At 43.2% G+C, this 25,296-nt stretch overlaps 1 protein-coding gene across 4 annotated transcripts; it reads right to left on the minus strand.

Moving 5' to 3' along the window:
* Positions 1-2,338: 2,338 nt before the first annotated feature.
* Positions 2,339-19,386, minus strand: ZFAND5 (zinc finger AN1-type containing 5). 4 transcript variants are annotated; one of them, XM_082496939.1, is made up of 6 exons: positions 19,229-19,386; positions 15,534-15,691; positions 15,001-15,112; positions 14,479-14,576; positions 4,432-4,557; positions 2,339-4,179 (listed from the first exon to the last, which is right to left on the minus strand). In XM_082496939.1, exons 2-6 carry the CDS (start codon positions 15,682-15,684, stop codon positions 4,031-4,033), a joined length of 636 nt encoding a protein of 211 aa, XP_082353065.1. In that variant the 5' UTR covers positions 15,685-15,691; positions 19,229-19,386; the 3' UTR covers positions 2,339-4,030. The 4 variants fall into 4 exon arrangements, with proteins under 4 accessions (XP_082353065.1, XP_082353066.1, XP_082353067.1 ...); XM_082496940.1 differs by lacking the exon at positions 19,229-19,386 and adding an exon at positions 17,659-17,762; XM_082496941.1 differs by lacking the exon at positions 19,229-19,386 and adding an exon at positions 17,405-17,538.
* Between the last annotated feature and the right edge of the window lie 5,910 nt (positions 19,387-25,296).

The raw sequence follows: 25,296 nt of genomic DNA on the forward strand, positions 1-25,296 counted from the left end.
GTTTTCTTACTGAATCATTGCTACTTAACACACCTGGATACCAGAAACAAACCAATTTCCTTATTTGCTGCACATTTCCTCCTTCAAGCATAGGTATCAGGTGATACTGTAGAGCTGCTTAGGAGCGCCAAGAAACTGACATGCATTTTGACTCATTATAGACACCAGACACCAGTTAAATCCTTATTAAGTATCCTTTCAGTGACTGAGACACGACAAATACAAACAAGTGTCTAAGACTATGCCCTTGCACTTGTGAATAATGACAATCCAAAACACATCGCAGAGTAACCAATTATCAGTAGCACGATTTCAAAGGGCGCAGTACCAGGAAGATAGTCACGGCTTCTCGACCCCATGGTATCCTTACACATGACCAAACAAGCCATCTGGCAGCTCACCAGCCCTACAGCAACAGGTTGGGAACACCACAGGAAGCTCATCGTTATACTCCAAATTTCAGGTTTAACAGTAACAGCTGTCAGTAAGTTTCCACAGAATCCTGTGGAACATAGTATTGTACAGCCATTAACACTAGCTAGGCAAGGCTTTCAAAGATTGAAGATGACCAAACAGTTTTTCATCACCTAGCTGCTTTTATTTACTCATTTGTTTGTATGCTTCCTTTTGTTCCCTAACTAAAAAAAAATCATCTGGTAAACTTGTTTGGGACAGAGGAAGACTCTTCCCAGAACAGTGTGTTTATGTATAAGTTAAGAACACATCAGCCTAACAGCCAAATGTAAAAGGAGGATCAGAGTCATGTGAAGCGTTCATGTTTCTTTCTTGGAAGAAGGGTCTACTATTCATAGCTGTTTGTCACTTCAAACTGAAATGACAGCAGCTTTATGAATGGCTTGTCTTTAGATATTATAGAAGAGGGTCTCTTTCTCTTAAAGCATTTTAATACCACCATGTTAAAACTGACTGTGACTAGTGGTGCTGTGGGAGTTCACCATTTATTTTAGGAATATATACCAGTCTCCCAGTTAGGCAGCAAGGTGTGGGATCTGAGAGAGTCTGCACCTACGTTCTTGCGCTCTGCCAAGAAAGATGCCACAGTGTTTGCACCAAAGTTTAAATACTCCACACACACACACTTTGTCAATACCTGCTCTTTTTGAGCCACTTTCCCCTTCTTTGAGTGTTTAGTGAGCCTCAACAGAATTAGGGCTCCTAAATGACTATAGACGCTATATATAAATTATTAAAAGAACAAATTGCACCCTTGAGTACAGGCTCATAGCCCACTTGTGGGCAATTTACATATGATAACTTATGATTTTACAGGACAACAAGGGATTTTTCATTCCATACTTTCCTCCACAGATCTACTGAGATCAATTATTTCAACAATTCTTCCCAAGTACAGCCTTTTTTCAGATGAAAAAGCAGACAGTGAGATTGAGATCATCATAATCATTAACTACCAATATCAGTAACTTTACCTGACCTAAAACACTCTAGCCATGAAAGTGTTGAAAACAGACAATTCTCCTCAAATATCCAGTTACAGAGTGTTCTCAGGTTCAAAAGAAAAGAAGAAAAAAAAAAAAGTTTGGGGTTGTTTTTTTTTTTTTTTCAGTGGAGTAGCTGATTTCATTTTAATACAAAAGGCAGGAAAATGGTAATTCTGGTGCTCTAAAGCAGTTCCATGATTAAGTCATAAAATTCATCCTGGAAAATGAAGTCCCAGAGCATGCCTGTGTTCCCTTGTCAGAGGTATATGCAGCAGCTGCAGTAGTAACTCATCACGTGAGTATCAGCTAAATGGTGGGATGCATATTATCAATTTTCTGATATAAGCAATTTTTATGCATTATCCAGCAGTGAAGATGTCTTCCTCAAGGCAACATGTGCTGTGTACTCTGTCCTTCTCATTCTCACCGGGAAGGATGAATCTGGCATATTTAACATGTGTATTTGGATGCTGACCCTGACAATTAACTCTACCCAGGTCTGCTGGTGAAGATGTGGACAGAACGGCGTAGTCACTGTACTGGCTCTATTATAACAGATTCACTGGATATTAAGTTTTGTAAGCGAAAGAAAAAAAATCTTTGAAGTTCATTGCTAATGCCTTCTTTTGCTCCTGTTAAGCACATCGCTGTTTGCTGGCATTTTTGTCGGGCCATCAAGTAGTTATCTGTATTCCAGCCGCTCATACAAGTTATCTTAAAAGAAGTTGGTATATCCAAAGAAATAAGGACATAGGCAGGCTTAAGCATAAAGATGACATCTATAAGAACTTCATACTAACTTTGCACCCAAACCTCTGCAAGGTCACCTTCTGATTACAGCAATAACTAAACCCAATGAACTATCACAAAAGGAAGTATTTCCCTCTGTACATGATTTTTATTATTTACATAATACAATATAGCATAGATGCTGGGTAGCATGATTATGTGCAATACATAAATATGAACTATCTGTACATGTTTGCATATCTAGTAACTCAGAAAAACAAAGTTAGAAGCAAAAACCTGATGTTTTTAATAGTGAAGTAAAAACTAAGACTGAACACTGCAATAAAAATCAGAAGTTCAGGAGTAGCGCCTTGTGCACATACGTAACTATTTACAGATGAGAACAGGCATTATCACAACACTAGTCTAAACTGTACTTGTTTATATAAAAAACACAAGTTTCATACATCACAAAAACCCTTCCATTATAACACAGAAGTGATATTACCAGACAAGCATCAGTGAAGTATACTGCCTTTTCTAGAGTTGTTATTGTACAATGCTGTAGATAATGCAGCCCATGCAATACACCCAAGAACACTACAGTCCTACACCCAAGTACAATTAAAAATGATAAAGCAGCCCTCGAAGAGTGGTTCCAGCTACCACTTAAGTCTACAGCAGCCGTGTTGGGTACAATTTTCCATGCAGAACGGGTGCAACTGTTACATTTAAAACTAGAAAAAATTAACTCCTAATATTCTTTTGAACTTAGAACACACAGAACGTAAGTAGTATATGAATAACAAACTGCTCTAATGCTTCAGCAACTTGCTCAGACACGTGTTGCTTGATAGAGCTGCTGTGGTATGTCTAAAAACATATGTAACTTCTTTTTTCCTGTAAACCAATCTTACAATATTGTGCTACATGACATTTTTAGCTATGCAAGGAAAAGCAGACTACTTGGTTGCAGGCCAGTTCATAAGTTCCTAGCAGGACATTACCTTTGGGAACCTATACGACAGAATTACAGAATGGTCGGGGTTGGAAGGGACCTCTGGAGATCATCTAGGCCAACCCCCCTGCCAAAGCAGGTTCACCTAGAGCAGGCTGGACAGGAATGCATCCAGGCGGGTTTTGAGTATCTCCAGAGAAAGAGACTCTACAACCTCTCTGGGCAGTCTATTCCAGTGCTCTGTCACCCTCAAAGTAAACAAGTTTTTCCTCATTTTCATGATTCTAAAGTTAACATAATCTTTTCCAACAGTTTTCTTCTCATACGTATCTGATTTTTTTCATTTCCCTCAGTGTAACGTTTTTAAATATGGCACCAACATTCATCTTACTGAGACGGTGGACCCCTCTACATAGCTTACATTCTGCTGGAAAACAACGGAGTGTGGAAAATAAAATCAGAATGAGATTTTAAACGACAGAAGTAGATTGCCATCCTTTTCCAAAACAGGCACATAACACTAGCCAAAGATTATATACCTCAAACGCATCTCAAAAGGCAGATCTGCTGCAAACATGCAGATAGCATACATCTGTTTGGCACATGTGAACTAGAGAGTCTGTCCTCTGTGCACGTGTATTCTTATGCAGGTCTCTGATCATCCAATTATATTCTGGGGAGGGCATATATATTTTCAAGGGCTGTATCTATCCAATTCTGCCTGTAACAAACACCCAAACGTTCTGAAATATCATTAAGACAGACAAGACTAAAAGTAAAACTTCGGAGAACAAAGGAAAATGGCCATGCACCTGCTCTTTCATGTTTTCCTAGGATATATTAAAAACAAAAAGTCAGTCAGTCTGCTCACAAGCAGAGTTATTTATATTCTCTGGATTTTTTCAGCCACCACAACTGGATTCTCTTTCCTGATTTTTGCTGCAGCTTCTGCTTTGTAATCATACGGGCAGTTATGCTTGTCAGAGTAACGGTGAAGTCCACAAAATAAGTTTCCACATCGGCAGTCAAATCCTGTACATAGAAAGAAAAGCAACATTACTAGGAAGCTTCATATTTAATTCAGTTGAAAATTAAGGGCTTAGTCACTACAAAGGGGGTACGCTCACCTACTCTGACATAGAGTAAGAAAAATGAACAGCTGTACTAAGTTGTTTGGATTCTGAAGCAAATAAGTTTAACGGTACAGATATTTCATCAAGTTTAATTTAGCAAGAGGCAACTACTCATACAGATCTGTTCAAAGTTGACAAAGTGTTCTCATACCCGTAAGGCCAACCTTCTTTCTGCACATGAAACATCTGTTCTTCTTTGGTTTGGGCAGTTCAGGGGCTCTCTCTTCACTCTGAGAAGTACTAGGCTGAGAAACTGATGGGCTTGGTTGAGTAACAACTGTTAAAGCAAGCAAAGGAAATAAAGGTTAAATTTCCTTTTCTTGACTTCATTAGCTCTTCAGTAGCATGCATGTATTCCTTAAGGATTATTTCCCCCTATTAAGACTCTGATGTTTCTTGTCTGAAGTACTACATAGACTATTCTACAAAAATGTAAATCAGGAACAGGGATTTTTAGGTACCCTATTATTCCTTTCTGGCTCTACACAAGACAATCAGATTTTCCCCACATTCCACCAGCTAGAAAATACAAGACACTTATTCATTACACCTATACAGGTGTATACAGGTATGAAGGGCTTGGAAAGCACTCCACAAGTTCCATGTACACATTTAATATTTAAAAAAAACAAACATATGATCAAATAACATTTAATCTAAGACAATAAAAGTACTGTCATGGCTAAAGTTGCTGAACAGAGGGGATACCTGTAGAGAATATAACTAATAGGAACATACTTTAGAAACAAATGAAATTCAGTAATGTGTTACTATGACAGTACTGGGTTACTCTGCCACTACACTTGTGAAGTCAGGTGCCTAAAACAGTTCACCAAGACAGCAGCTAGCAAGGCACTGATTCTCCGATAGATCTAGAACACAGCTACAAAACACACAGTTCTAAAGAGCCCTCACATTTTTGACACTTTCAGTAACTTAATTACCAAAGTGCAGATTTGCATTGAGTATCTGTATTTCTTTTTACTGTATTTAGCTTTAGTGTTCAAGCAGATATAGTCAAAATGAGTCATTTTTCAATTGCCTCTGTCATGAACACTTTCAGACAAACTTCAGCCACATTTAAGTTCTTTGAAGGATAAAAATTTTGTCCTTTTGTGAACTTTCGTGAATCTCTTTTTTTTTTTTTTTTAATGTTTTTTCAATCAAACAAACTTTGCTGTTTTTTTTAAATATCCTCTTGATTTCCAAACTGGAACAAAAGAAAGCTGAGAGGCATGTTTGTACACAACTTTAATACCTGATCCTGGTACAGTTTTCCTGAGCACTCCCAGCAGTATGATAACATCTATTGTTGTACAATAGAGCAAACTAAAAAATGCATTCCAGAATAACCAGAGTGCATAAGCTTTAAGAACTTACTTGTAATGAACTTTATACATATAAATGGTATGTTAGTTGAGATTCTTTTGGATCAGTAAGTATTGTACCCTGTGAAAAGTGCATTTTTTCCAGACAAGAAGAAACAGTTATGTTGACAGTTCCTCTTTACTCTTCATACTTGTTTTTTAAAATTACATTTGCATTACCATGTTTATAGGTATTCTAAAAGCCAGCTATTACTACTAACACCTAGAAAGCCTCACGATTCACTGTACAACAAGACAGCCTCAGTCAGGGGTTCCTAATCTAAACAAGATTTAAAAGTGACATGCTCTCAGAGGTAACAAGGAGCCTTCAGTTCTCATTACCAAAAAAATTCATGCAGTAAAACAATGGTTCCTAGAATTTTCTTAGGCCTTACTTATACATAGTCCTAATGAACAACTAAGGCCACTTACTATCTTTACTTTCCATCCCCTTACATAGATCTTTTTCTAAAATATTTGCAAAGTTCAATGCTATTTTGCCAAGTCTGAGGGATAAGAAAACTATTACAGCACTAGCACTACAATCACTACTGCTATTGGTACTTTTGAGGAGTAATTTCTGCTGCTGCTTTTGGGTTTTTTAAAAAATAATTTCTTTGTCTTGATGATTAACATTTTCTAGATGAACAGATACTATCCTCTGAACTTGTCTTTAAATCCCAAGGAAAGCAGTGTTCAGTATCAGTTAATCTGAGAGCCTGTGATAAAAAAGCATGTTAAAAACCAGCTTTATCACAAACAGTGTAAACTTGTTGGATACTATGCACCTTGGATAACAGCCATCAGCTATAGCCTTAAAAAAATAATGACCAAACACCTCCCTAAAAGCATGGTCAAACCCCTTTTAAATGTGTTATACTGCTAATTTGTTTAAAAATTAAATGCTAATTGTATGGCATGACAGATGAGAAAAAGGAACCAGAAATGCTCACACACTTTGCGATTTGGTGTATAGCTAGCCAGGGGGAAGCTTCATCTACATCAGATGAATTATAAATACAAGCCCTAGGAATACACACGGTCCCAGGAAGCAAAAATGGAAACAGGAACTTCCCAGGAATCATCAAGGCAAAAAGATAGCCTGGTAGATCAATCTATCCCAAAACAAAGACACTGAGAACAAGTCCAGCTAAGGGAAAGAGTTACCAACTGCTACAGGTATACTTCCTCCTTTGCATAAAAAAAAAAAAATACAACTGTGTCAACTCGCAGCTCAGGAACTGCAAAATGATGAAAGTGATCCTAAGAAACTGTAGAAACACATTTCCCAAAAGGGCTGCTGAAGAGGATCCTTCCCCCACAACTAAAACATGTTCCAAGACAGAAAAGCAGTACACAACATTCAGTAATGGGCACTAAAAGGTCCCAAGACAAGACGGGATATAGGCCCCTAAATCCATATTAAAATGTTCAATTTATTACTCTCCATGAATAAAGGATTCTCCTATTCTCTTATGCCAGCAGAGTTAAGTCTGACGATGAGTTTTTATCATGTTAAACCTTCATAAATGTCCTTCAGAGTAACGGCTAGGACAGAGGCAAAGCTGCCTATCCTGGCCCTTACTTAAAGCTCAGAACAAAAATCCTTTTTCTTCAACCTGTGGCTCAGATGAAAAATACTATAAATTATAGTTGTTCTGCCATGACATCAGGAGTGAATATAAATTCATCAGATGCTATCCTAACAACTGCTTGTCACAAAAGGCTTCCTTTAGCACAGAAGCCAAATCCAACCAGATAAGTAGAATATATTAAATTCATTTTATGCCAGAAATCACTGTGTTAATCATCAGCCAAAGTGCTCTAAATGATTGCTGTATGATTCCTATGGAATGAATAACTGAACAAATGCTGAAAGTTGGAAAATAGTGGCTACTGGTACCTGTAGTCCTATTTTCTCAGTAACAAGTGCTCTGATGAAGTAAATCCCTCACCACTAAACCAGGTTTTATCACTTTAACAGACTTTCTGTTGGCATCTACCCCTTTCCATCACCTTGGTTGCTTCCCTTCCCAACTTTTGGCTCAAGGGGTTACCAGATCAGGTTTACTTCACTTGAATTTTACCAGACCACTTCTCCTATTACAAGGCCAAAAAACTTAGGAGCAACAGATTTTCAGAACTGGGCAAGACTTTATTAATGATTATTTTGGTTTGAAATTATTATCTGTAGGCACTGCAAGATACATTACCATCATGCACAAGGAAGACTATCACTGATCTGCTAGGATAATAAAGACTGACATAATCCTATTATTGGAGAAGTGCCTGAAAAAAAACCCACACAAATACAGACATTGCATCATGAATTTGGGAAAACTTCCTTCACGCGTAGTCTGAAGATAAGACGCATCTTTACAAAAGGCATGTCGGAACAACAAGGCCACTGATGAAGGAAGTTAGCCACATGCCATAGCATGACAGCTACTCAACTTATATGCGGAAAGGTCCTACAAAATAGAGAACAAAGCTTTTCTCAGACCTTGAAGTTTTATGCCACAGAAACTATGTGGGACTGCCACTCAAAATTAAAAACCAGACTAAGAACAGGATTTTCAAAACTGCCATTTTTCCTTATACAAACCAGTACTATAGGTATCTCCCCGCTGAGATTTCACACTGGAAAGGAACAAATCCAATGTTTCGGTTGAATAAAACCTGATGAAAATAAAGCAATGTTACTTTTTAAACATCCCCATATCAAAAGTGACCAGAAAGGGCTACAAAAGTAACACCAAGAAGTTTTTAGAAGTTTCTCTGACTAAACGAAGATCAACCAAAACAAGATCCCAACAGCTTAAACTGCATAACTTTCACGGTACTAGTAACTAGTAAACATACCAGTGGAGCAAAGTCTTGAAAGCATAAAAAAAACCCAACTGATTAAAGCATTCTGACTTGATGATGCTAACCCCCAACTCTGACCATGGAAGCATTGGAAAAATTAAAACAAGAGAGAACAACAGTAAAGTCAAAAGTCATCAGAAAGACATAAGACTCCAGTTCGGCAGTACTGGAGCAGAAAGATTGTATTAGAGATTGTGCAATCCTTATATTGCATATTAACACAATGGACTTTTATACAAAGTTTCAGCCTGAAAATATGGATAGTGCTTGTTATGGTTTTATCAAGCTTCTGGAGCATGCATGCTTTATTCTTCTGGAACTACAATTGCTATGCCAACCCCAGTGCCCATGATGAAAGGTTGCAGAATGTTTAATTTCACACAAAAGAAAGGGAATAGAAATGTTCTGCAGCATGCACCTCATCTCTCACATGCCCAACTCTTAACAGGTATATTAAATATCTTCACTGTTACATTAGTACAATATAAAGATATCTCAGTTTCAGTATCACACAGAATCATGAATTAATTTGGTCACCATGAAGACTTAATGTCTGTGGTATACGGCTGTTAAAATAAAATAATAGTAGCATCCTATTACCAACAAGCACAGAACCAACAATGTTAAAGGAGAAGCCGCTGCCCCAGCATTCACACACCATTCAAGGAGTCGCACGCACACCACTGAAGTCTTTCACCGCTCGGACCAGGGTCCCTTCGCAGCAGATGACTCTACTGAGCCGATGGGTGCTCCTTCTAACTCCTCACACACACACACACACACTTACTCTCAGGTGTAAGCCTTCCTTCTTCAGGCTTGACCCTAGGTTTCCCACACCAGAGTCTCAGGGTGTCAGATTTTGTAAAAGTAATTTAATTGAAAGGTACAATAGCAAGGTCAGCTCGGGCTGGGTGCCTCCGAATACAGAGGGACCTCAAACAAAGGAATCCCTGGGCAATTAGACCCTTGCGATCTATACAGCCACTCCTCACGTGCTGGTCGTGTCTTTTAGTCCAATGCTGACTTTTGGTCTGAGGTCTTCTAACACCTTATATTATTATTATTATTATGTATATATATATTTTTTTCCTGTGTCCAGGCAGGCGGGCCGTTGATTGCTCTTATCTTGTTGATTTGCAGCCTCTGCTGAGGTTGTAGCCTCCTCATCTTCTGGTTTACACTTCTTGTGTGCCTGCGCTTACTGGCAGAACATGGGGAACTGAAAAGTCCCAGACTTGGGGAAAGCACTACCAAAACATCAGCGTGTTATGGATATTTTCCTCATACTAAAAAACTAAACACGGCACTGTACCAGCTGCTAGGAAAATTACTAAGAAAATTAACTCTACTGCGGCCTAAAGGCTTCAGTAAATCTAGCTACTCATGTTAAGTAATGCTAAGCAAACAGCATAAATCACACCATATTATAACCCAAAGTAATTTGTTCTAATTAAACTTACTAAAGCTAAACAACTAATATCTCTCAACAACAGCTGGGTCCCCAGTCTTATTTTCTAATGTGGACAGCTTCAGGGTTTAGAAGAGACTACTAGTTCCATTTCAGAATTGTTTCAATTAGGGGCACCTACTGAAGCTACAGCTGACATGGGAAACATGAAGACCAGCTAATTATTTTCAACACAAGTCAGAGTTGTTATATCAGACAATTTTACCAACAGCCACAAAAGAACCACCTACAGAGAGCAACATGGTTAAAATACTATAGCCATGTGCGAAAACAAATCAGAATTAACGAGGCACTCATTACAACAAGGTCTAAGGAATGCCATGCAGTTACCATCTTGAGCCTACCATATCTCACAAGCTAGCTGTCTACTCAGCATCTTTCTCACAATATTACTTGCAACACACTGTACACATCACAGATAAAATACACTGGTTCTATCTACAATATAAGTGAGGATATCCCGTAACAGCGTTACAACCTGAACGCAGGAAAGCTGTAAAATAACCATACTGGCTTGGTAAAAAGCCAAGACACAAGTGAGCCAACCACCATTGCCTGCTGTCTTCTGAAGCTGCTTAATTCAGGAACAGAAAGGGTAAGCTACAACATAGACGGAACTATACAGGAAGTTAACTGTATTTGGGTATTTTTTTAAATATGTAATTTATACAAGACCATAATCAGTTCAATTTCTGATTAACTTTCTTTATAAACAGTGCTGCTCTACAGCTGTGGCTGCACAAAAAGATAGCTAATCACACTACCCCTGAACCACATAATTACTGGGTTTAGAAACAAAACAAAAAAACCCCAAACCCCACCAAGCCTCTGATACACATGCTGATACTAATTATGTCTGAAACACTGACAGACCTGACTGGAGGCTCACCATTCAGTAAGGTAATAACCTATAAAAGTGCAAGAAAATACTAAAAATATGCTGTAACTTGAAACAATATGATTGTTTAAAGATACTTGTTTTCAAAACAGTTTATTTTTTAGTGGTTACTATGTAATGGAATTCTCTTTCTTGTAAAGATATTTTATTTCCATTTGAATACCTGCTAAAAAAAAACACCCCATGTTTCTTACAGAAGGGCTCCACTATGCCTCACCAGCTTGGTAGATAGATTGCTCTGATGAAGTAACACAAGGAAAGGAAAGGAGTTTGCTAGGTTTCACATTTAATTCCTGCAACTCAGCACAGCAAAAAAAAAAAGCAGCTATGAATCATAATTCTAGAATGCTTTGGGTATACGACTTCAGCCATATAATAACTTTAGTCATATAATAACTTCAGTCAAGACTGTAGTAGAATTCAATCATTAAAAAGAAAAATAAAAGCTTATCAAAATCCTATTAAAAGTATTTTGTAAGTAGTGCCCACTTATGACTTTGAGTTTGGACAGATTTCTCTGACTTATGAGCAGTACAGACACACAACTGCACCAAATGCATGTCACTGTCCAATTATAAAATTGCAACCAACAAGTAGTTGAACTAAGAAATTACAAGTTACAAGAAAACATAGCACTTTAGACACATGAATTGCAATCAGCTAGGTCCATTACATCCATCATGCCTTTCTTCCTTCAAATGTTAAGATATAATTAATTGTCTGAGCTCTGCATTTGTTCTGAATGAGAATCCAGGTTGGAACCTCAACCTGTTTGAAGGAAAATAAAACCCCAAACACGAAACACATCAAAAAAAAAAAGCCTGTTAAGCCTCATTGTTTCATTGTTCTCAACTTCACCACCTTCTCAAGTCAGCTGCTTCTATTCCAACAGCAAACAAGTATAATTTTATGCTACAGACTGCTAAAAAAAAAAAAAAAAAAAAAAAAAAAAAAAAGAATCAGTTGACCAGATGTAATTTTATTTTTAACTTTCTGGCTTGTAAGGGAAACATCCGAAATTTCATTTGCTAATGAAAATCTGGCAGAAGAGAACGTGACTTCATACTGTTGAAGACACTAAAAGAACAAGGTACTTTGCTTGAAGGCGGTATTGTTTGTTCATAACCATCTGATAGATGGCTATGAAATTCAGCTGCTAGGGTCAGACTCTGCTTACAAATAGACTGCGTTTTCATTAGCAACTCCATGACTGTGGCATGATCTTAGAGAATTACACCTCATAGAAAGTATTAGCTTTGTTGTTATGAGGCAATGTGAATTATTGCCCAGAATCACAGAATGGTCAGGGTTGGAAGGGACCTCTGGGGATCATCTAGTCCAACCCCCCTGCCAGAGCAGGGTGACCCACAGCAGGTTGCACAAGACTGCGTCCAGGCGGGTTTCCAGAGTGGGAGACTCCACCACCTCTCTTGGCAGCCTGTTCCAGTGCTCTGCCACCCTGAAAGTAAAGAAGTTCCTCCTCATGTTTAGATGGAACTTCCTGTGTTCAAGTTTGTGCCCGTTACCTCTTGTCCTATCATTGGGCACCACTGAAAAAAGACTTCCCATCCACCTGGCACCCTCCCTTATCAGTCTTCTTTTCTCTAGACTAAAAAGACACAAGTGCCTCAGCCTTTCCTCCTAAGAAAGATGCTCCAATCCCCCAATCATCTTTGTAGCCCTCACCATCGTTTCCATTCCTCCTTGAGAGGACAGACAAACACATATTGGATGCTCCTGGAAAAAAGAAAAGGAGGCAAAATGCAACTAGTCCAGACGTGACAGGGATTTTTATAAAAATTCGAGGCCAGCTTCTCTTGTCTCCATGACAGAGATCAATGTATCACTGAATACAGCCAACACTGTGTATTTCAGATGTCCAACAAACCCCAAGAATAGTATATAAGGACACTATCCAATGCTGTCTACAATCTGTGCCAAACCGTAAGACTTAAAAGGGAACCTGGGCACTAGAGTAGCTGAGGCGGTCTCACAAATTTACAGGTATGTACTCAGGAAGGCAGTTTTGTTCCAGACACATTTAAGCTCTCTAGCAGTTTTTCCAGTGATGTCTACAGAAGCTTGTGACAGCTTTTACTGGTTTCAACCTGTGAGATTATTTACAACAATATGTAAGTATCTTGAGCTGCTTTTGGACTTTTTCCTCTATTATAATCAATAGAGTGATGTATGACACTACTTGTCATACAATTGACCCACACTACTACCTGTTTTTCAGGTAGCATGTCAACAGTAACTGAAAATCATCCTTTACACCCAGCAAAATGACAAATTTCTACTAGCAGTTCTACCAAGAGTAAACTCACTTCAGCACTGCTACCATTTTATGTATTCCTCTTTCCTGCTTGCCACATTTCAGGTAGGAATGCATAACAACACAAGATGGGTTCATAAATATTGTAGCAAAGTCTAAATTATTTCTCAGTTACATACAGAAAGCCTCTTCAGATGACATCAGTTACACGAAGTTAATACTTGCAAAAATCTCCTCTCAGTCTATACATAATAAAAACCCCAATATATCGTATGACTGTACTTTAGTTTGCATCACAGAATCTTGACTTAGCATGACTTACTGCAAATAGCAAAATCCTCTGTACAAATACCAAGCAATTAAATACCAGGTGTTAGAGCAGTCTTTGCTGGCAAAGATATATCTAGATAAAAATCACTTTTATACAGTGCTGAGTAGCATTTTCTGCAATTTTGATCTCACTGACTTCAAAAATGAAAATACAAATTTTATCTTCAGCTTGAGTGAACAGACTTCCTACTAAACATCAGCTTTTAGTATTAAAAGACTGTTTCAGAACTGTTAAACTACATTTAGAAAGTGTGGATATGTGTAAGTACAGAACAAGTGTGTTAAGATATCCATCTGAACAAATTCATATGAATTCAATCACTCACTAGTTGTAGGTAAAGTTGCCCCTCCCTGCCTCCCTCCAAGAAATAGTTTACTACTACAGCTACAACCTTCCAGTACAAGGATAAAACTTTTAAATTGACAATTCACACCCAGCAATTAAGGCTGCAAGTATCCTACTTCCATGGAACAATGCTTTGTTTACATCTATCGATTACTCAATTAGTTCAAGAACCCTGAACAGCTTTTGTTGGTATTTTTAAACAAGGTATCCCCTTCCCCCACATTCTGGTGAGTAGAATTTATTAAGAACTCCATTCTCCAAATGCAACAAGCCATTTTGACTGCCACGAGTCAGCAGGAATTGTACTGCTAGATAATACACACAAGTCTCAACATTTTGACTTCAAAACTGAACACCTTGCCCACATACAATTTTAGAGTGCCTTACTTTTAGAAACGAAGGTTTGGGAGCCAAAACCACCCTCATGGGTGTCAATTTTTTTGCCAAAAATTGAATATGCATCTTAAAACTGTATTGTGGCACTAGTTCCCTTTTCTTGATTCTGATGAGAGTACTCAAAAAGCACCTTTGATCATCTCAACAGTTCCTCAAGACCATCACCGAAACATGAGATGCCTACTTAGAAAGTAAACAGTCAGCTTCCCTTAAGTCACCAGTTGTACCCAATGTTACTTCGCCAACATACCTGGCTCAGTCTCCGTTTTCGGTGTTACTTTTTCCTCTCTTGAAATACTCATTTCTGTCATTTGCTGCGTTACAGGCAAAGCGGCAACAGGCACATTTCTGTTTAAGTACAGTGAAACACACAATTTGCATTAGTTTCGCATTTGTAATAAAAGCTTAAACTGTCCAGACGCATTAATAAACTACCTGTTCAATCGCTACTGATACACATTCCCAACCTCTGCTTCTATCATCTTCAAAACACATTTTTTTTTTTACTCTATTTTAGTTTCCCTAGATAAAAAAGGCAAACCTGTAGCAAATATTTCTCCAGATAAATAAAAATCATCATTTTGAATGTAGGAGTACAACACCAAATATTTTAATCAGTTCGCAGTTACATGTATTCATAAAGCGCTATCAGGTAGACTGTCCCCTTTTTCTATGCAGAAACTCACTGCAATAGGGCAGGATTGCTGCAGGCCTTCAAACTTGCTGCACACTCATAGCTCATTCAAACCTCAAAGGAATACCTTCATCTTACCTTGATTTTTCAGATGTGCTGCCAGCAGCACCTTCACAGTTGTTTAAACTAGTGTCTGCTCTCTGTACAGATGCAGAGTCTGAGGTAGGACTGTTTGAACCACTGGCTGTTCCTATGTAACAAGAATTTGACAAGTTAGTTATGAACAAATTTTAGAATATCTCTTAGTCAAATAGTCTCATATACAGCTATGGACTGTCTGCATACAATCTTCACTGCTACTGCATATTACTTCCTACTTAAAGGCAGGCTATACTGTTAACAACCAAAGTACAGACACTGTATAAGAATATGCTAACAGAGGAGGCTAAGTGGGAAAGCAAGTTATGGCTGAATGCCAAGCAGACCAGACCACATTACACAAAAATGTATTTTTATCTTTACTGTGATTTAAAGTAGTAGCTTCTCTAATATCCATTGTTCTAGTACACAGCTTTCAGAAGTTCTCCTGAAAAATCTTCTGTGATTCCTTGTCATCTTCTATGCATTTTATTTTAAAAGAAGTTAAAAAAAACCAACCACCACACCCTTACCCATTGGGCTGATTCTACCGCTATTCTGCTGTCGCTGAAGATGCTCTTTGTAGCAAACAGAACACATCCCATTTGTCCTAGGATTTCCATAAAATCCACATCCTGTACTACACAGCATGGGCCCTGGGGTCTGGTTTGTCTCCTGAGTCATCTCGATGCTGTAAATAAAACCAAGAACTGCATTAGGAGCTGGCATGTCACCAAAATCAATTACAGGGTTATAGAATTAAAGTATGTCTGCTCACCCTACCCCCAAAAATGATATCAGCATTCTTAAAGAGGTTTATATGGATGTTAATATACCATTCAATACTGCAATTGTATTGCTAAGTAACACCATTATGAACCTTTAGGAGAAGAAAAAGCGTCATCATACAAATACTGAGAAGAAATGTACTTGTTGGGCACTGAGCTACATGTGAAGGTTATAAACAAATTCGACAGCCAAAAAAGCCCTTTATTACCAACCTCTAAACACTAACAGGGATATGCAGCATAAGCAAGACCAAGTATGTATCTACTAAACAGTTCTGACAAACAACATTGCCTATTTTTTCCCCCGACTCCAGCAGAAGATCCCCACTTTTTCAGCAATGTTGATCTTGCATCACTTTGACGCTAATTCCAGTATTAGCAGTTCCTACTCTCCCAATACATTTGTCAAACAGAACAATAAAAATCCCTGAAGTGTTGGTCACAGCTCTCTAAAGTCTGTGTTCCTGTCTTTAGAAAGAGTTTCTAAAACAAGGCCCTGAACACTGCTTAAGTTGTGTATGAAACCTGACACTGTGTACTAACTGGCAAAAACATGTGTACAACTGGACCTTCAACTCAGAATCAAAAGAGCATTTCTGAAATAAGTTTAGACTGGGTCTTACTCTTCCAAGAGAAATAAAATTAACATTTAAACTGTTGAGCGTTACACAGCCCACACATTAAAAAAAAAAAAAAAGCCAGTTAAATCCTTTGTCTTAAAAAAGTTATAGCAAGACTTCTGAGTCCCCAGAGGCAGACAGTGCTAACTCTCTGCCATGAACTGCAGAAGTTAGGAATAAAAATACTTCACCTTCACTGCTGGTTAACCTCTACAAAGCAAAGTTAGTAGAAAAACTGAACAGCAACCAAATCCTTGATTCTCAAGGGCAATAAAACTGGAACACAGTAATCAAGCAATCTGCTACAAATTGAGGACACGTAAGAATACTGCACTTCCCCTCCCAAAATTTAAGTTTAGTAGTAGCACTGTACATGGCACCCGGAGACATTTCAGTGTAATCTCTAGATCGGTGTCTTCCTATTCAGGAAGAGTCACAATAAGAAATATTTGATTGCTGATGCTTGTGAGAAGTCAGAAAGTGAATTCATTACAGTGTATAGAGAAATACTTCTTTTAATTAAGAAAACCCACACTTCAAGTAGTAAAACCTATGTTACACTAGTATGACAACTGCAATGACAGCTGCCTTTGTCTAGTTAGACAAAATTGCTGGGATCAAAGTAAACAAAGAGCAGTAGAAACTAAATAAGCAAAATTCATCTGCTTGCCTGCTGGTGGTCATGGGACCTCATTTTCCAGGTATAAACAGCAGTATTATTTATGCTTTTATACTACCTTCCAGGGATAAATAGTTTTCTTTCAGGACTACAGAACAGCTTCACACTTACTCTGATACAGTTTTACAGCCATACACACCAGTCAAGGGAGTCAGAAGAAACCACAACAGACAGATAAATTAAAAAAAAAAAAAAATAAAAATCATGTCGTCTATATTGTAGGCCTATGTCTATACACTAAACATAAAGACTGTACTTCTGCCCTTTTACTAAGCAGGTAAGCTCGAAGTGCTATCAAACACGCTGCCACCACCAACCTCAAATGATGTGCTCCGCTTCCAAATCAGCGTGCCGTGAGCCCGTCTCACCACTTACTAAATCTAGCTTTAGGTGCTAATGCTGGTATTAACCTACTACAAACCAGAGCCTCCGCAGCTCAGCACATTTCTTCCACCCCCACCCCACCCCCCTCTTGGAAACGCGTGCCCCGAGCTGAAAGGTCACACCGCTGCCCTCCAACCCTCAGGAAGCCGCGATTTGCCGGGCCCCGCCTGTCACCGGCCCTTCTCACCTGCGAGAGCCCACCGCCAGCGGGAAGCCAGCCGCCAGGCGCTCGCTCACCCCGGCCGACCCTGCTACCGCAGCTTCCCCGCCCCCGCCGCACCGGCAGCCAGCTCGGCCCTCCTTTCCCAGCTCCGCTACTGCTTACCCGGGGGGGGATGTCCCGTCCTGCCCGCCGCCGGGTCACGTGGGGCAGCGCCCGCGCTTCCGCCTGTCAGCCGGCCGCGACGTCAGGGGCGCGCGGGGCCGGGACACCCCGCCGCCACCATTGGCCCCGCGTCCCACCGCTGCGCGACCCGTCCGGCCCCGGCGGCGGAATCCCATTAGCCTTCTCCTGCCCGGGGAGGAGGAGGAGGGGGGGTGGGGAACTGAGCGGATGCTGAAACCTCATGGCGAAAACGCAGCATCACCACCAGCCCGTCATCTCCCAACAGCCATTTCCGCCGCCAGCGCGCAGGGAGGACGGCCGGGAGCGACCCCCCACCCTTGGGGGGGGTGGGGGTGGTGTGGTGTGGCGGGTTAAACCCACCTGTTCTCCTCTGGGGGAGAAAGATAATAAAAAAAGGCCTCGTTCTGCCTCCCACAGGAGGGAGGTCTTAACCTCAGGGATGCTCCTGCTTCGCCCTGGGACCTCCCGGCACAGAGAGGAGCCCAGCGATTCACACCGCCCATCCCCGCCGTCACCGGCGAAAGGCGGAGGGGAGCGTCAATCCCGCCAGCGGCCCCGGGCCTCCTCGCACCCCAGCTGGCCCCGGGGCGATAGCCGAGCCACCCCGCCAGCGGCGGGCGCAGCCCGACCCCCTCCCGCCGGGCCATCCCTCCTCCTGGCGTTAACGGCCCAAATACAGACCCCCCCAGCGTGCACCGAAACCAACCGTAAAACCCGGGAACCGCATGAGCGACGGGCTTGCCGACCGAAATACCTATCTACCTCAGCGTCCTCCTCTCGGAGGCGGGGTGGGGGGAGGCAATTCAACTCGAGGAACAGGGGGGGATTCACCGAGGCTGCTCGGGGCGCTCGCCCCTCCACGGCCGCGCTCGGGGGAAGCGGGGCGGAAGGGTCGGTACGGAGAAGGCGGGCGGACACCGGGCGCTTCCCGCGCAGGGTGAAGGCCGGCCAGACAAAAGGGGAGCCGCTGCCAAGCACCCGCAGCGCAGTACGTCCTAATTACGCCCCCCCCCCCCCCCCCGCCGCGGTCTCCCCAACGCTTCCTCCGCCGAGGACACCGGAACACAAAAGACTCGGCGGCTGCTGGGCTGAGGAAGAGCGGCGGCGGCGGGCGGGGGTGCCCAGCCGGGGCGGCGGGGCCGGGCCGCTCCTCCCAAACCCCTGAGTCACGGCCCGCCCGGCCGCCGCCAGGCCCCGCGCCGCTGCCGGCCCCCACGGCCCCGCCGCCAGCGGCCCGGGAACACCTCATTGTCTCACCGCCGGCGCTGCCTCCCACCGGCCCGGCCGGCGGCCTCCCCCCGCGCCGGTGACTGGACGGGTGGGGGCCGCCCGCGGGGAGTCCCGGGCACCCCCCGCTGCCGTGAGGGCCCCGAGGAGCCCAACACAGCCTAGTTCACCGCCCGCCACCTACCTGTTCCCGGCGGGGGCCAGAAACCCCGCGGCGGGTGTCGGAGAAAGCGCCGCGGGCGGCTCCGGGCGGTCGCCGGGAGAAGGGAGGGCGGGGGGAGCGCAGAGCTGGCGGCGGCACCGCCGCCGCCGCTTCCCTCCTTTGTTCCCGCAGCAGCGGCAGCGGCGGCCGTGTCGGCAGCGGCGGCGGCGCGAGGCGAGACGCGCCGTGCGCGGGGGGCGGGCGGCGGGAAGGCGCAGGAGGGAGGGAGGCGGGGAGCGGGAGGAGGAGGAGGAAGGAGCCGTGCCCGCCCGCCGGCGGCGGCTCCGCCTCCTCCCAGCCTCCGCCGACCGCCGGGACATGCGCGCTCCCGCCCAGGGGCGGGCGGAAAGCGCACCCGCCGCCAGCCCGCCGTGCCGCCGCCGCTCGGGGGGGGGCAGGGGGAGAGCGCCGTTCGGCGCGACGTCACAGAGCTTACGCCCGCTCCGGGAGGGAGCCGTGTGCAGAGCGGACGTCCCGCCCCGCCCCGGGGCGTGGCCGTGGCTGCGGAAGGTCGGAGGGGTGAGGCGGGGGCGGAGGCGAGAGGGGTTTCCCCCGGGGCAGAGCGGCCGGTCTCACCGCTGGGTTTCCAAGTGCGCCCCGGGAGGCGCTGCGCCGCTTGGGAAGAGCGGGGCGCTTCGGGAGCGCCGTGGCTGGGTGCCCTGCCTCTCCTCCGCTTACCGTGTGCGGGGCCTAGAGCCCTGCCGCGGGTACGGCACGTAAATAAGTATGGGGCGATTCTTCAGGGGCTGCCCGAGCCCACGCGTGGGTCGTGGTGACAGAGCAGCCGAGGGGGCGGGATTGCCTGCCTGCCTGCCTGCCTGCCTGCCTGCCTGCTGGGTCGGGGGTTTCCTTCTGCACGGGGAAGTCGGTCCCGCTCGTTGTGAGCGGTGCAACTTTAAAGTGAGTGGGTTTTGCGTGTTTGCGACGTGTCCTCTGTTAAGAGCAAAATAATCTCAATGGTGTGCGGAGGTGTCAGCTTGAAACGCCCATGTGTTGTAGAATCGTAGCATGGTTAGGGTTGGAAGGGACCTTAAAGGTCATCTCGATCCAATCCCACTGTCGTGGGCAGGGACACCACCTGCTATGTCAGGTTGCTCAGAGCCCCATCCAGCCTGGCCTTGAACACCTCCAGGGATGGGGCAGCCACAACTTTTCTGGGCAACCTGTTCCAGTGTCTCATCAACCTCAGTGAAAAATTTCTCCCTAATATCTAATCTAAATCTACCCTCTTTCAGTTTAAAACTGTTCCCTCTTGTTCTATCACTGCACTCTCTGATAGAGTCCCTCCCCCGCTCTCCTGTAGGCCCCTTTAGGTACTAGAAGGCTCCTATAAGGTCTCCCCAGAGTCTTCTCCAGGCTGAACAACCCCAACTCTCAGCCTGTCCTTGTAGGAGAGGTGCTCCAGCCAGCTGATCACCTTTGTGGCCCTCCTCTGGACTCAGTCCAACAGGTCCAAGTCCTTATGTTGGAGGCCCCAGAGCCGGATGCAGTACTCCAGGTGGGGTCTCATGAGAGCAGAGCAGAGGGCTTTCAGGCCACTGTGATGCGCTGTGGCCCACATCCAGCAGACCTGTTCCCCCTCATGCCCCTGGCTTGCCTGGGGGCAAAACCGCACTTCTCACAGGCCCAAGTATTTTCTAACTGAACACTCAACATTTTGGGAGTTTGCTACTACCTATAGGCTGTCACCATGTAGAAGCCCAGGGAGGACTTGAAGACCAGACCATGATCTGCATTCAGGTTTGTGAATTTGTTGCTCATTGAACCTCAAGGTTAAATATTTCTGTACTTCTGCATGCCCAAACTGTGTTTTGAAGATGGGATAGGTATGATAAACAGACTTCATGCCCATTGGATGTTGATGGAGCTTTTATATTCAGAGGAGGTGGAACGGACCTCGGTGGGTAAGAGCGAAGGAAAAGTTGGATCGCTGTGGATAGAGGGTATTAGAAGGTCATGCAAGCTTTTGTGGTCCTTTTCAAAGGAAAGTGAATAAAGCTTGTTATTTTAGACCTCCTGCTCACTCTGAGAGCGGCACAGCGTACCTGATAGCTTCAAAACACTGTTAATAGGTATAGGATGATGATTAGATGCTTTGTCATAGTAAACTAAGAGCAATTTTTTTTTTTTTTTAGGTCATTGTTCCTGGCAAGTGGAAAATTCATAGATGCGTATGTTTTTCTTAAGCTTAGAACACCTTCAGCTGTAAAATTCAAAGTTGCTTTAGATAAGTGTTCTGAGTAATTCAGTTTTTCTTAAACACAGTTTCTGCCATGTTCTCGTGATATTCTAAGGCAACAGTGTATTTAGGCATATATTTATGGGCCTCTAAACCACTTTATCTGAGGAAAACGGCTAGAATTGGAATGTATGGCTCGATGGGAAATACACCACAGAAATCATTAGAAAGTCTTTTTTTTTTTTTTTTCCTGATATGTCTTCTAGAACTCTTTTTCCTTGTTTGTCAGAGAGACGTCTCCTGAGACCCGAAAGTTTCAGGTGAATGGAATTGCACAGTGCTGCCGTGTAGCACCCTCTGCAGAAGTGTAGGGCGCTCTGCTTGCTACAGAAGGCTGCTGTTGTGCTGTGAACAGCAGCTGCTCTCTAAACTGTGTTTGCAATAATGCCCCTCTTACCTGCAGTGTTTGGGCTGGTAGTTCCTACTTGCTAATACAAAATAGTTTCAACTGTTACAAGAAAGCATTTAAGCACAGCTTCCTGATTTATGATGGAGAAGAGAAGTCTTCTGAGATGACTGCTCTCAAGATGCTCTCTGAGAGTGGGATAACTTTATCACTTCGAGGGGAAAAGTGGGGAAAGAAGTTGGGATGTGTATCATTTTCCCCTTGCAGAGATTTTGTGACTAGAACCAAAGCTGAGGATGACAGTAAATCTCATCGTAAAAATAAAATCTGGTCTACTAGTAGCCCTGGAGAGTAATTTCAACCTCTCTCACAATGGCAGGGCAGAGGACAATGACAGAACAGTTTCAACTGAAAGCCATTAAATTCTCTGACTTTTTCTAATGTAAATCTCAAAGAGCAGAGTGATTTTTCGAGATGTATGTCAACAAAGTTTGTCTCAAAGATAAGGAGACCCACAGGAATGGGCAATGGGCAGAATTCCCTATTAAGGTTCTTTGCCTACCCGTTCTTCTCATGGTTATTAACTTCCTTATATAAGCTGTCTAAGGCAGTATTTTTCCTGGAAGTCTCAGGCCAGCAGACTGCAAGAATGTGTAAGAGTTGTCATCTAGTTCCAGCCCCCCTGCCATGGGCAGGGACACCTCCCCCTAGACCAGGTTGCTCAAAAGCCCATCCAGCCTGGCCTTGAACACCTCCAGGGATGGGGCAGCCACAATGTCCCTGGGCAATTTGTTCCAGTACCTCACCAGCCTCAGAGTGAAAAATTTCTTCCTAATATCTATTGTAAATTTAACCTCTTCCAGTTTGAAGTCATTACCCATCATCCTGTCACTACATGCACATATTTAAAAACAATGAAGGAATAAAGAAGTAACCACACATTTGTCTTAGTCCAATGCTAAAGAGCTAATTCTACCTCCTGTTTTGGAGATTACCTTATCCTTTCAGAGCTTGGTACCTTCAAGAATACTGTGAGGTTCACGCAAGCTGCTTTGGAGACCTTTTCTAAATTGGGAAGGCTGGAGTATCAGGGACCCATAAAGGGAGACCACTCCCAGGGTAGCCTGAACATTTTACCCAGGGAACCAAAGGGTACTTTCATCCTTAGAAACCACAGCCTCAGAAGAAGGAGATGATATTGGGCCTTACGTTGGTCTCCTCAGTGGCATCACAGGTAAGCTGTACTTCTGAGGAACCAAGTGACTTTTGTTAGAGGGAGAGGGTTTTAAACAAGTCTTTTCAAGTGAACGTCCTTGTTGTTAAGTCAATAGGTAGAGCAGAAACATACACCTCCCACTGTCTTACAGCTATCTTTCCTGGTTGTATTTTGTGAATTGTTCAAGGGTGTAGGCACCTGGACCTTGGCAGGCGAGGGAGGTGGGAAATGCCAAGTTTGGGAATCTGAGGCTGACAGGTTATGGAGCAAGGTCCTTGGCATTCCTCTGAAAGAGTAAGCTTACTTCCTGATGAAGGGCAGCTGCCCTCCTGGAGAGGGTTGAGGTGAAACTTAGCATCCCTAAAATGTTTTGGTGGAGATGTGTTGTTTTTAGACATAGATGGTGAGCTGTCTGACACTGAGGGATGAGCGCCCATCTTTCCCGCAGATTCTTTTTCTCTAAAATGTATTGGTCTACATCATGGTTTGTTGTTTGTTTTGGTTTTGTTTGTTTTTTTACCTAATGAGGGCAGTAAAAGGCTGCCAGTATTTTCTCACCTCTACTTTTTCCTGTGATGTTGACGTTTGAGTAATGACACATAATCTGATGGCCTCATCTTCATTGTAGGCAGTAGAAGAGAAGTAGAGTGACTAGAATACAGGCGCTTTGGGCAGTGGCTCTCTTTTTCTGTATTTGTATACTACTTAATGTATTATGATCCTAGATACAGCTCCTGTTCCTAGTTAATAGTTATTATTATCTAGTAATAATTATTATTGCAGTGGAGGGTTTGAAACACAAGGAATCATTATTTGCATGATTACAGAATAGGAAGGTCTGCTGGAAAATCTTTATATAACATGTTTTCAAGAATACATTTGTGAATACCAATTTTAATGAGCTTTCCTCATTCTATTTGGGAAAAGTTCTGCTTTAATTGCACTTTGTACAGCTTTACTGAAATGAAGTTTATGCACATACTTCTTGAATTTAATGCACTAAGTACCTCAATGTTTTCTGTGTCTGCTGTGACTAAGTCATCTACTCTATTCAGCAGCAGTTACGTATTTTCTCTGTTCAGTCTTTTACGACTGATGTAATCGTGGAAGCTCTTCATGTTGCTCTTGATGTTTCTGGTAAGTCCCAGCTCCAGCTGAGCTTTGGCTTCCCTGATACAGTCCCTTCATGTCTGGGCAGTGTTTCTTGATTTTACCTTTGTAGGCGGTCTCTGCTTCCATTCTCTGTATGCTGCCTTTTTTGTGTTGGATCTCTGTCATGGGTTTCCTGTTTTGCCAGGCTGGCTTCCTGATATGTCTACTTCGTTTCCTGAGTGTGGAGGTGAACCGTTCTTGTGCTTGAGGATGCTTTCCTCAAAGGCCAACCGACTTTACTGGGATCCTTTTTCCTTCAGAGCTGACTCCCATGGTATCACACCTACCTGTTCCCTGAATGACCCAAAGTCTGCTCTCCTGGAGCCCAGGATCTGTGATCTGCTATTTGCCTTCCTCCCACGCCCCCTTAAGGATCTTGGTACCATTATTTCATGGTCGCTACAGCATTACCCACTGTCCATCAGCCCTGCTTGGACCTTCCAGTGCCTGTGTATCAAGAAGTTATCCTTCACTCCCTCCAGCCATGTCCTGGATGGGTGGTGTCCTGACACATTAAATTTCCCGATGAGGATGGGGGTCTGTGATACAGACCCTTCCTCAGGCTGTTCAGAGAAAGCTTCATCTGCTTCCTTACCCGGGTAGGAGGTCTGTAACATATCCCACCAGAGTGTCATGCTTAGCAATGTTTCCTCCAACCCTGACACACAAGCTCTTACCCAGACCTAAGCCCCACACATCCGAGCTGCTACATCACACGGAGGGCAGCTCCCTGCTTCCTCTGCCTGTCTCTCCTGAAGGGCTCATCTGCATCCATCGAAGCACTCCGGTTGTGTAAGCCGGCCCACCACAAGGTGCTTGCATGGAGAATACCTTGTTGCCTGCACTGTCTTTGAACATCTAAGTCTATTGTCTTCATTAAACTGTGATCAGTGGAAAGGCCACGTGGCAAAAGCCATCATCTTCTAGTCAGTCAGGTCCTAAGTCATTTGGGGACTTTAATTATCAAACTGAACATGTTCAGCTCTATTTGCTGCTTGATAAAATGCAAGTCTGAGCTCAGTGGTAATGGGCTTGGCAGGAAAATCTTCTGTCTATTTTGTATTAATCTGAAATCCCAGGTAGTTCCAACATGGACA

Source organism: Vanellus vanellus (genome assembly GCF_965231255.1).
Source record: "Vanellus vanellus genome assembly, chromosome: Z".
Taxonomy (NCBI): Eukaryota; Metazoa; Chordata; class Aves; order Charadriiformes; family Charadriidae; genus Vanellus; species Vanellus vanellus.